Source organism: Triturus cristatus, chromosome 4_1 (assembly GCF_964204655.1).
Source record: "Triturus cristatus chromosome 4_1, aTriCri1.1, whole genome shotgun sequence".
Lineage (NCBI taxonomy): Eukaryota > Metazoa > Chordata > Amphibia > Caudata > Salamandridae > Triturus > Triturus cristatus.
In genome coordinates this window covers 1,206,347,224-1,206,359,623 of record NC_140585.1, presented here as the reverse complement: position 1 = coordinate 1,206,359,623, position 12,400 = coordinate 1,206,347,224, and the positions used below count along the sequence as shown (strand labels likewise).

The 12,400-nt window shown below is 40.7% G+C and overlaps 1 protein-coding gene across 2 annotated transcripts in view; it reads right to left on the bottom strand.

Moving 5' to 3' along the window:
* LOC146856404 (ATP-dependent 6-phosphofructokinase, muscle type-like) overlaps positions 1-12,400 on the bottom strand; it is a 334,110-nt gene that overhangs the window by 271,022 nt on the left and 50,688 nt on the right. The window contains exon 2 of one of the 2 annotated variants that reach the window (XM_085654532.1): positions 1,274-1,331. In XM_085654532.1, coding sequence (XP_085510658.1) covers positions 1,274-1,301 — 28 coding nt within the window. In that variant the 5' untranslated portion in view covers positions 1,302-1,331. Of the gene's footprint in view, positions 1-1,273; positions 1,364-12,400 lie in introns of both variants that reach the window. The other variant, XM_085654533.1, reaches the window with a different exon arrangement.

Here is a 12,400-nt window from a genome sequence, read left to right as displayed (position 1 = left end):
TGTTCTGGACACAATTTTTTCTTTTATGAGAAAGTTATCAATGATGATAAAAATATGGGCAAGCTGGTGAGTACCTGCCAGCAGCTCCTCTGGTGGTGCACACGTGAGATACTTTCTCATTCCTCCACATTTTTTCTCTGCACCTCATCATCTTTATGAGATATATTTTCTTTTGATGGGTGTTGGTCGAGTGACTTTATTTGTGGCTGGTCTTTTCACATTTTGGGAATTATTAAATACTAAGTTGCATGGCACAGGGGATTTTTTCAGAGTTCATGAAAAGAACGACTGATTTAGGGGAAATAGATTTATATATTACCCTATAAGCAATACTACGTATTTACATGTAACAATTGTTGGAAAGTGCCGTTTTTTGCCAGGTCTTTGTTGTTGGATTACAAGTTTTCAGCAAACTGAGTGAAATGATTGGTAATTGAAAGAAATGGGTTTGTGCAAGCCCCGCCCCCTATTTCAATTCGTTCTAACTCAAACTCACCGATGTATCTCTTTCATTCCTACTCACCAAACTAGACCCAATTCATGAGTTTAAATCGTAGTATTTTGCTTTTCGATCACCTGATTTAAGGTTGAAAAGTGACTGATTTTGCGAAAAAATTTCACGGAAGTTTTCTTTAAAACTTTTGAAAATTCGCTATAGGTTCCTTGGAAATAAATAAAGTACATGTCTAGTAGGAACTATGGTTTTCGGGAATGTAGGTTGTTTTGTTCCAGGCAGTATCTAATGCTGAGCAAAGTACAAAACCCAATTTATTAGTTTCATTAGTATTTTAGTTTGTTTGTCTTTTGCCGTCTTACGCAAAAACAACTGAATTCCATACCTTAGGTCGTAGGCGCTATTCCCCATTGCAAAAATAATTTGGTTCTGGCAAGCAAAAATTGCACTTTTCCGAATATATACATTTTTTTTTTACACATATCATGGCTGAACCGAAGAAAACATTTAGACAATATAGTATTGCATATTTTAACTATGGCTTTTATTCAGTTGTCTACACACAATACATTACCAAAGTGCCTGATTTGCCAAAACGTTTTAACAAATGAAGCTATGAAGCCTTCAAGACTACGAGACAAAAGTTCATGCTGATAAAAAAGATAAGCACTTATCTTATTTTCAAGCACTTAAAAAATTCTTTTTTTTTTTACCCTACCTACATTGGCAAAACTCTTTTCAACAGCATCCACACAAGATGACGATGCATTGCGTGCTTCTTACATTTCATTACTGATTGCTAAATGAAGGCTTGCTTACCTATTGTCAGCTCTTGGAAGCTCTCCATTCTGACTTCAATCAACGATTTGAAGATATTCTAAAAATGAACATACCCAATTGGGGTTTGGACTCTTTTTCAAGTATAAACACAGAAGAATCTTCACAATTACAAGAAGAACTGATAGAAGTAACAACAAATGAGGAATTTAAATTCAAAGACGTCTACCAACAGTTCTGGCTGCAAAAGCAGATCCCTACACTTTATCCTGGAATATGAACTATAGTAAAAAAGTTTTTAATTGCATTTCCTTCCATATTTAGTGGAATGTGGGTTCAGTGCGGTCACAAATCTGTTAACTAATAAAAGAAACCGACTGCAAGTAGCTAATCGGAGTGATTTAAGCATGCTGAAGACAAAAATAGAGTTGAACATTAAAATTTATAAGGCAAAGTGTGTTTCATCAGTAGTGTATGGTGCAGGGGTCTGGGGGTTCGCTGATCTGCTGCCTATCCAACGCATAGAAAATTCCTTCATAAGATACATTTTCTCAGTTTCAAATAGTATTTCATCATCAATCAATCAAAAACATTCAAAACATAACATTTGTAAAGCGCGCCACTCACCCGTGAGGGTCTCAAGGCGCTGGGGGGGGGGGGGGGGAGGGGGGGGGGGGGGTGTTTGAGAGCAGCCACTGATCAAACAGCCAGTTCTTGAGGAGTCTCCTGAAGGTCCTGGGTCTGTCGTAGGTGGATGAGGAGATCATGTATATGTCATGCGGAGTTGGGACTTCCCTTCATCTCTGACTTAACAAAGCTCGGGCCTGTGCTTTTATGGCACAGGCTCGGGACCAAAGAAGAGGCAAAATTAAACAGGGATATTTTATCAGATACCTTGAAACTGGAAGGGGCCTTAAAGATCCCATGGATAAGATACGTCCGCAATTTCTTTAAAGATCTTGGCTGCATAGACTGGTTTAACAATCCTAGAACTATTCGGACAATAACAAGGAAAGAACTAAGAAAAGAGGGCCTTTTGCTGTTGGACACTATCAGAATGTCATCCGAGATATTGAAACCCACAGTCCTGCATAACCAGCTGATTGTAACCACTTTTAACATTCAACCCTATTTAACTTTTGTACCATTAGTTTACAATAGTTTTTTTTTAACTAGATTTAGGCTGGGGGTATTTCATAGACTAGTCACTTTACCAATAATGAATGACTGGTCTCAACACCTTCAACTTTGCCCTTGTGATAATAACTCCAACCAATCTACGATTCGTGTGGTTTTCTTTTGTAGTTTTTATATCCATGCAAGGAGAATGTACTTAGTACCAGTTTTAAAAATGTTTGGGCTCCGTCAACGTCGACCTGCTTTTCTTGCACTACAACATCTAGATAATGAGCACAGCGTTTTTAGGATAGTAATCTTTCTGAAGGAAGTTCTGAGTCAAAGGAAACTAATGCTTATTTAATCGATTCTAATCGGACGAGGGTGTCAATTTAATACTGTTTTAACTTTGAAATGTACTGTAGATTATGTTTATATTTGTAGGATACTTTTTTAACTTATGAATTGTTTGATATGTTTTTATGTGCTTTTATGATTGTCTGATATAGCAATCGAATAAAGTTTTCTTTGACTTTTGACTTGAGTTAAACATTAATAAATTGATAGCAGCACACCACGCTCATTTTTCTCATTAGATTATTTTTCATGTTATTCGTAATATTTATTCTAATATTATCCTTCGTTATCTTAATTTTCGGTGTGTTATGCTAATGTAACTATGGTTGATTTTTAATAAATAATTTTATAATTTTAAGCTTCAAGGTGTCTTATTTACAACATCTTTCTTTACTATGTTGTAGGACGAAGGTAGAAATATACATACATAAAAGAACGCAAATTGGTCACTGCATCTTTTGGTTTGTTCACTTAAATAAGGTAGATTTCCGGGGCTGAGTAGTTTATTTTCTGAAAAGTGGGCAGTAGGCTAAATAAGTTTGGGAACCTCTGGTCTACCTGCTAATATCAGTAAAACAAAACTTTTGTTTCGGAGGGGTCTACATAAATTCAAATGGAAGTTAGGAAACAATATGTGTGGTGTAGTCAGTAAATTCATACACATATCTGAGTTTCCATCTGGACAAACACTTTACTGCAGCACAACACTTTAATTCACTAAAAACAAAGGCCATCAATGTTACAATAGCTTTGACATGGTTTTCACATGTATACAGAGGGCATGCTATCGGATCAACTAATGCAGCTTCAGGGCCAAACTAATCCCTCTTCTGACCTACGCTTCAATAGTACTAAATAAAAATATTACCTAAATAGGCACAATGTTTATCCAAAACGCTTGCTCTCTCTTCAATGTACGAAGTTCTACTCCACATGCAATGATCAGACTCAAATTAAGTCTTCCATCAATCGAGGCAGCTCATTTGGACTCGGAAAACCAACTATTTTTGTGATGTGCCTCTGCAAAAGGAGATTCCTTGAGAGGGCTGATGTATCAATAGTTGACAAGTAACCCTGTGTCTAGCTTGTGTCTCTTGTGATGAAATGAATACTTTCTCCAGGATCATAACTTGCCTTTCATACAGGGCCTTCTGAAAATTGCAGATTCAAACTGTAAAAGAGTGATCAGGGAAAGACTTCAGGAGTCCTTTTGCTTAAGCGAATTACTAAAAGCATTGCAATACAAACGCTCGGAGCTTCTCATGGAATCTTATTTTAAGCTGAACAGCAGTTTATTGACTTTAATTTAGAGGCACTAACAAAACAAATAATGGTAAGGTTCAGTTTATTAAATATTCACCTGAAAAAAGTTTGAAGGTGACTGGAGTCAAACATCTACCTACCCAAACTGTAATCTTTGCAACCATCACAAGGAATCCTTCAAACACGTTATCAGTCTTTGTTTTTGGCTAAGTGATATTCGCAGTAAGTACATACTCCCTTCCTCCAGAAGTTACGGTGAACTTTAGAGGAGGCCACCGTAGCTTGTTTTTTGACACAATCAAATGCTTTTATGGGGGAATGAATAATATTTATGGCTATAACGTATAAAAGACTCAAATCAAAAGATATTTTAAAAAATTGGACTGTAAAGGCAGTAGAACAAATGTTATGTACCTTTTATGAATGCACTTTAGATGCTGAAGAATGATGGGCTAATCTTCATGAATGTTAAAGATTTTTTCTAGCATGCTTACCATGTTGTTTTGCAAGTTGATTTTAATAACGTTTATCATGTATTTTACTGGCTTGATTAATGTAATAGTTTTTGTACAGAAATTTATATTCAATACAATGAAGTTATATATTAATTCATTTACTCAAAGGAATTGTAAAACACAAGTCCTAGATGCCACTCCGGAACACCTCCCCAGGACCTCAGCAGAAAAACTTAGAGATTCACACGGTGGCAGGCAGAGTCCAGTCCAGGTTCAGTTGTCTCGGATGAGCTAGGCACTTGCAGGAAAGCCCTATTAATCCAACAGACGCAGAGAACATCAGTGACCTCAACCCCAACTCCGCTCAATATTTTCTTTACATAATACACAGATCTTGAGATTGCCCGCAAAGAGAAAGGCTTAAAATACTGCCAGACGCACAGCAGTACGAGGGCGAGTGGGCACAATAGCAAATGCATAGGTGAAATCTGATATAATGGGAAAGACAGCTGAGAAAGAGGTGCTGTACTACAGAACACAATGTAGGCGGTCTTCATAGGGAAGGTGACAAGGCAGACATCATGCTGGCCTTGATACTGATGCAGGAGAAGTCCCCTGTCAACATCACAGCAGTCAGGCCTTATAGTCAATACATAGGAGCAAATAAACAGGACATGCTAAGCTGTTTGCATGCACATAAATAAAATCCAGAGAACGAGGTAGAGTATCCTTTTACAATACTTTATTTTATTGTTGTTACTTAAAACCATTACAAACTAAAAAAGCATGAACTAGACATTTTTAAAATTACATAAACAAAATCTTTGGGGAATTCAAATGTATCAATACTGCTCCATAACTAGTTAAGTAATTTTACTTCAACTGTAAGGCATCAGGTACCAAGCCACCTAGCAAACAACTCCAAGTTCAATAGTTGGATTAAGGAAAAGAAATGGTAACTAGATTAAAAATGTTTTAAAAAACTACCTCGTTAAGACAGGGTTGTGCAAAATAGTAGCAAAGTGTTTCAATGAGAATTGGCTGCAGAAAACAATTATTTAATTAAAAACTAAAACATACTTTGGCTCAATATGCCTTAAATAAATACCTAAAAACTCAGAGTACACTATTCAAATTTGCATAACACTTTAAACCTAATTTTTCTCAGACAAATTCCACTGTAAAAAGATTTAAAAGATAACATCAATGCAGGGGAGCAGACTCAGCATTATAGAGTAGTGCAAAGCGCAAAGTTCTTCCCACATGGGTAAATCTGCAGGCAGGTGCAACGGCCAGGCACCTCCAGGACACTGCTGGCTGGCCATTCCTTGGTGTCAGAGCCTCTGCTCTCCTTTATGCAGCCCATTAAAATATACTTGTCATCAGAAAAGGCACTCTGGTTTGCTCTTAGATCGCCTAACTGGACAAGTTTGCCTCCGTGTGCTTCAGAGCTGACGCGCCGTCGTGTAAGATGTTTGGACGTATGGCTGGTGCCACACCACAGGTTGTGTCCTCCCTGCTTAGCTTATTAACAACTAAGATCACAAACTTGACCAACAGGATTTTCATAGCAGATTCTCTAGGTTAAGTTAATTGATGCAGGCATATGCGAGTGCCTAGTTTGTTCAATTCTGGCCTTAAGAGTTCTTTCAATTTGTCTACAAGGGCAGGGCAGCTGCAAATGATGTGATGGAACGTTTCCTCGTGCACACTGCAGCCCCTGCACGTTATTGCTTCCAAAGGCCTACACCACCAAGTTTCCGGAACGGCTAGTCTCCTAGCCTAAGAGCCATGAACTTTAGTTTTCTGTATTTAGAGTACTGGCAGGCCAAATAGGGTTGTTGATACCTCAGCTGATAAGAGTTAATGACTGTTCAAGACTGACTGTGCTTTGCCAGAATATCCATATTAAGCTAGCGTGAGTGAAAACATACTCGCCTTCTGATGTTTTGCTTGAACGTGTTTTGTGACGAATAGGACACATTACTCCGCACACTTTTTTACTCCACGTGCCAACACCCCGCAGTTTTTACACCGCAAAATCTTTTACAACACAGGGCTTTACTACGCAATCCATTACAACGCATTCCCCTATTCCAATGTAATTTTCTATTCTAACTCCACTGGGGCGTTACTTTGGGGATTGCGCTGTAACAGTTTACGGTGTAAAGCCCTGCGTTGTTAAAGATTCAGCAGTGTAAAAAATGCAGGGTAATGGCACGCAGAGTAACACATTGGGGGTAAGGAAAATGCTACTTACTCAGTATGCATCTGTTCTTGGCATATAGAGCTGGAGAGTCATGTGCTTTTGCATAGATCGCCATCTAGTGTTGGGTCTGAATGTTTGCACTTTGTTTTTCTCCGAAGAAGTCTTTCCAGTTATGAGGTAGGTGACTCCTCCTTTTGGTGATAGTGCGCATGGATATCGACTCCATTGTTAGATTGTTTTCCCGCAGAGGGTGATAATGGTGTTAGTAAGAGTAGTAAGAAGGAGATGTCCATGAATGCATGTATCTAAGTAAGATGTCACTGCAACAGGTATAGGTACCCGGGGAGGCGGGCGGGCGCATATGGCTCTACAGCTCTATATGCCAAGAACAGATGCATACTGGGTAAGTAGCATTTTCCGTTGAGGCATATGAGCTGTAGAATAGATCATATACTTTTGCATAGACTACATAGCAGTTTTCTCCCAAGTAGTGGCTAACCTGTAGCTGTTGCAGTAGTCTGAAATAGTGAACATAAAACTGCTTGGCCTACTCTAGCTTGCTGTGCTGCCAACACATCCACAGAATAGTGTTTTGTGAATGTGTGAGGTGTAAACCATGTTGCAGCTTTGTATATATCATCTATGGGTATATTTCCTAGGAATGCCATAGAAGCCCCCAGTTTGCGTGTAGAGTGTGCTCTAGGGGCAACTGTTAATGTCCGTTTAGCCTGTGCATAGCATATTTGAATGCAGTTGACTATCCACCTTGCAATACCTAATGTTTATATAGGATTGCCTTTGTGTGGTGGAGCAAAAGGGACAAAAAGCTGGTTTGTGTTATAGAAAGGTTTTGTCCTTCCAATGTAATAAAGCAATGCTCTTTTCACATCTAATGTGTGTAGTGCACGTTCTGCCACTGAATCTGGTTGAGGGAAGAACACAGGCAACTCAACAGATTTACTGAAATGAAAAGCAGAAATGACTTTAGGAAGGAATTTAGGATTGGTCCGAAGAACTGCTTTGTTTTGATGCATTTGTTAAAAAGGTTGTTCTATAGTTAATGCCTGAAGTTCACCCACTCTTCAGAGTGATGTGATAGCAACTAGGAAAGCAACTTTCCATGTGAGAAATTGCAGTTCACATCTGTGCAATGGTTCAAAAGGTAGACCCATTAGTCTGGTGAGAACAATGTTGAGATTCCACACTTTAGCAGGTGGACGTCTCGGAGGATTTAACTCTTTTGAGTCCCTACATAAATGCTTTAATGACAGGTACTCTAAAAAGACATAGATGCTATCTATTTTGGAGGTATGCAGATATAGCCGCTAGATGTAAACGTATGGACGAGTAAGCAAAATTGGAACATTGTAGATGTAACAAATAGCATATAATGTTTTGGACAGAAGCATCAAGTGGGTTGATGTGGTTGTTATTACAGTAAATCACAAACTGCTTCCACTTTGCTGTATAGCAGGCTCTTGTGGTAGGATGCCTGGCTTCCTTCCTTGATAATATTCATATAGTCTGGTGGTAGATATATTACCTACTGGCGGTCGCCAGTAGGTAGTTATAGTTAGGACCCCTTTTCCATAGGAAATCCGCAACATTCTATTTTGAATAACTTTGGCGCCGGTCGACGAATCCTCGCGAATTTCTCAAAATAGGTGGGGCGCTACGCTCCGCTCCTACCCTGAAAGTCTCGGGGGGATTCGTCAAGCGGGGGCTGAGATAAAAGGGGGGTCCCAAAACGCGTTTTTCCCATGCATTTTTCCATAGGACCTTTAGACAAGGCTACAGCCCGAACGGCTGAACAGAATTACTAGAAATTTGGCAGAGAGGTAGTCCTCAGGTCAAGGAAGTGCCTTTTGTAGGTTTGGTGTAAATCTGTTCAGTAGATTCTGAGAAAATAGCCTTTAAATCAATATATATATCTGAGCCAGCTTACGGTACGCTTACCGTAAGCTTACCGTACGCGTACGGTGGCGTGCGCGAGCGCGATTCTGATTGGCTGTTACATCTAAGTAAACATTCGAATCGGTCGAAACCAGGAAGCGGCGGCCGCCATTTTCTCTCTCGCAATCTGAGGGGGGGGGCTGTAAATAAAGGCAAAAAACATATAAAGGGGCTGTTTAGACAGCGCCCATGCACATAGCCATGTTAGTTGTGTCCTCAAAGGCCAAAAACGGTAAATTTTTATTTTTTGTAAATTTCGCCGATTACGCTTACCGTACGCGTACGGTGCGCTTACGCTAAAAATTTTAATAAAAAAAAAAACACTCTCTGTGCATGGCATATTATTGTCATCACTTACAAATTAAATTTAACAGATTACCTATCACAAGGAAGCGCATAATATGTCCTCCATGTGCGCACGGTGCGTAACGTGGGCACGCGGTGCGCGTAGCGCACTGCGTGCCCACCTTGCGTGTATGGCACTAACTGCGTAAAGTGGGCGCGCGGTGCGCGAAGCGCACCGCGTGCTCACCGTGCGCGCACAGTGCGCGAAGCGCACCGTGCGCGCACGGAACGAACTGCGTTAAGTGGGCGTGCACGCCACGAATGGCGTAAAGTAACTTAGCATTTAAAAAACCGTACAAATTCACTGAAAAAACCATAGGTTTCACACACGTTATAGTTAGGAATTAGCATTTAAAAAACCTTGCAAATTCACTGAAAAAACCATAGGTTTCAGACATGTTATAGTTAGCGGAAATTTTACTGATAAAAAACCAATGAAATTCCCCCGTTATAGTTAGTGCAGGCAACTATAACTCACGCGACCGCAATCTTCTGCTGATGACATATGTGTCTTTATGAAAAAAAAATATTTCTAATATATGTATAGCTAAAAATTTATGGAAGAAGACATGGGCAAATAAGTGTCTAAATACAGTATTAGCATCAGCAGAGGATTGCGGTCGCGTGAGTTATAGTTGCCTGCACTAACTATAACGGGGGAATTTCATTGGTTTTTTATCAGTAAAATTTCCGCTAACTATAACATGTCTGAAACCTATGGTTTTTTCAGTGAATATAGCTAAACTCTAGGACTTCAGGTGCCAGATCGCCAGATTGAGTTGACTGGGGTCTGGGTGTCTTCTGTCTCCATGGCTCTATGTGAGGAGATTGGGTGTAAGACGTACATTTTGATGAGGAACTACTGAGAGTTCCAATAGGGTTGTGAACCATGGTTGACGTGCCCATGTGGGAGCAAATAGGATTAGTGTCGGGATGCTTGTTTGAGTTTCCGAACCACTAATGGAATGAGTGGGAGAAGCAGAAAAGCATAAGCAAATATCCCTGACCAGTTCATCCATAGTGCATTGCCTTTGGACAATGGGTGTGGATACCTGGGTGTGAAGTTTTGGGCATTTTGCGTTTAGGTGCGTGGCAAACAGGTCTATGTCTGGGAAGCCCCACATTTAAAAGAATGGGAGGAGAACTTGAGGGTGTAGTTCCCATTCAGGGATTTGTGGCATCTGACGAAATAGCAGATCTGCCTTCTGATTGTCTACTCCTGGGAGGTGTTCTACTAGGAGATACATTTTGTGATGAATGGCCCACCTCCAGATGTCCTGGGCTAGGTGGGACAGTTGGAGGGAGTGTTTCGCCCGTTTTTGAATGTAGTACATGGCTGTCATGTTGTCTGTACAAACTAGAACAGTCTTGCCTACTAGCTGAGCTTGAAATTCTTTCAAAGCCAGAAACATCACTAACAGTTCTAGATGATTTATATGAAGCTGGTTTTTTTGGAAGCTCCACATGCCTTGAATTGTGTGGGTTTGGAGATGCGCTCCCCAACCTGTCAGTGATGCGTCTGCTGTAAGTACTATCTGTGGAACTGGGTCGCTGAAGGGCCGCCCTTTCAAAAGGTTTTGTGTGTTCCACCACTGCAGAGAGCGATGGGTGTGGCCGTCTACCAATACTAGAACTGATAATTGACCTTGAGCCTGGTTCCACTGACGTGCTAAGCATTCCTGTAGGGGGCGCATCTGAAGTCTTGCGTAGGGATCTATGAAAATGCAAGACGCCATCCTTCCCAGGACTCGAGTTGGTAATGAGTGTTGAGGCTGGAACTGAGACATTAAGTTTTGAATATTCCTGATTCTGGCTGGAGTTGGGTATGCTAGAGCTTTTTGTGTGTCTATAGTAGCTCCTAGATAGTCTTGAGACGTGGATGGTTGGAGATGGGATTTTGTCTGATTTTCTGTGAATCCTAGTTGGTGAAGCAGTTGCACAGTCTTTTGTGTGTGGCGTAGACAGCTGTTGTGCGAGCTGGTCTTTATGAGCCAGTCGTCTAAGTATGGGAAGACGTGAACATGTTGTCTTCTCAGGTGGGCTGCGACTACTGCCAAACATTTTGTGAAAACCCTGGGAGCGGTTGTCACTCTGAAGGGAAGGACTTTGAATTGATAATGTTGGCCTGCTACCACAAACCTGAGATACTTACGGTGCACAGTGTGTATTAGAATATGAAAGTAAGCGTCCTTTAAATCCAGAGTGGATAGAAAGTCGCCTTGCTGAAGGAGAGGAAGCACTTGTTGGAGTGTTACTATATGAAAATGGTCCGACTGAATGTATAGATTTAGTTCTCTAAGGTCCAATATAGGCCTCAGAAACCGTCCTTTTTGGGAATTAGGAAGTAGAGGGAGTACACTCCTGTTCCTTGGTATTGTAAAGGGACTGGTTCTATTGCCCCCTTTTGCAACAAAGAAAGAACCTCTTGCTTTAGAAGGGTGAGATGTTCTTGTGACATGAGGTGTGACCTTGGAGGAATATTCGGTGGAGTGCTTGTAAGCTCCAGGCTATAACCAGATTTGATAATTTGTAGAAACCATTTGTCTGATGTAATCGTATTCCAAATGGGTAGAAATTGTGAAAGACTTCCCCCCGACAGGAGTGGAATGATCGGGGTATGGGGAAATAAGTCACTGCTTGTTGTTTGCAGGGGAGGTGCGTGTTTAATTATCTCTGCCTCTTCCCTTGCCGTTGTTTGCTCTATATCCTCCTCTAAAATAACCTCTTGAAGAGGGAGACTGATTGTTGCCCTTGTAAGTGGAGGAGGGATTCTCTATAGATACATGTTTGGAGCCGCCCCTATAGAAAGAGCGACGAAAGGAAGCCCTATTAGAAGGGGATTGTAAGGCCCCCATGGACTTAGCAACTTCGGCATCTTTTTTCATCTTTTCTAGTGATACATCAACAGCTGGGCCAAAGAGATGTTCTTTATCAAAAGGTTGATTAAGAATAGAGGCTTATACTTCAGGCTTGAACCCTGAAATCCTTAGCCAAGCATGTCTACGGAGTAGTACACTAGTGTTTACTGCACGAGCTGCTGTATCTGCCTGATATAACGTACACCTGATGGAGGTATTAGTTATTAATTTACCTTCTTGAATAAGGTCACTGGCTTTAGTCTTATGCTCATCCGGTAGGAATTCAATGAGCTTTCGAGTTCATCATAATGAGCTCTATCATACCTTGCCAACAATGCTTGGGCATTGGCAATGCGCCAATTATTAGTCGCTTACCTTTTTCCCGAAGCCGCTAATAATTTGGACTCCTTATCACGAGGAGGGGCGTCCCCTGTTGTTTGAGAGTTAGCTCTCTTGAGAGCATTGGAAATGACCAGACAGTCTAGTGGTAACAGGCCTTTGATATACATATAGTCATTAGGTGCAGGGATGTGTTTTTTTCTCCACCCTGGGAGTGATGATCCTAGCTCTTACAGGGTCTTTAAACATATCCTCAGTGTGTTGGAGCATCACC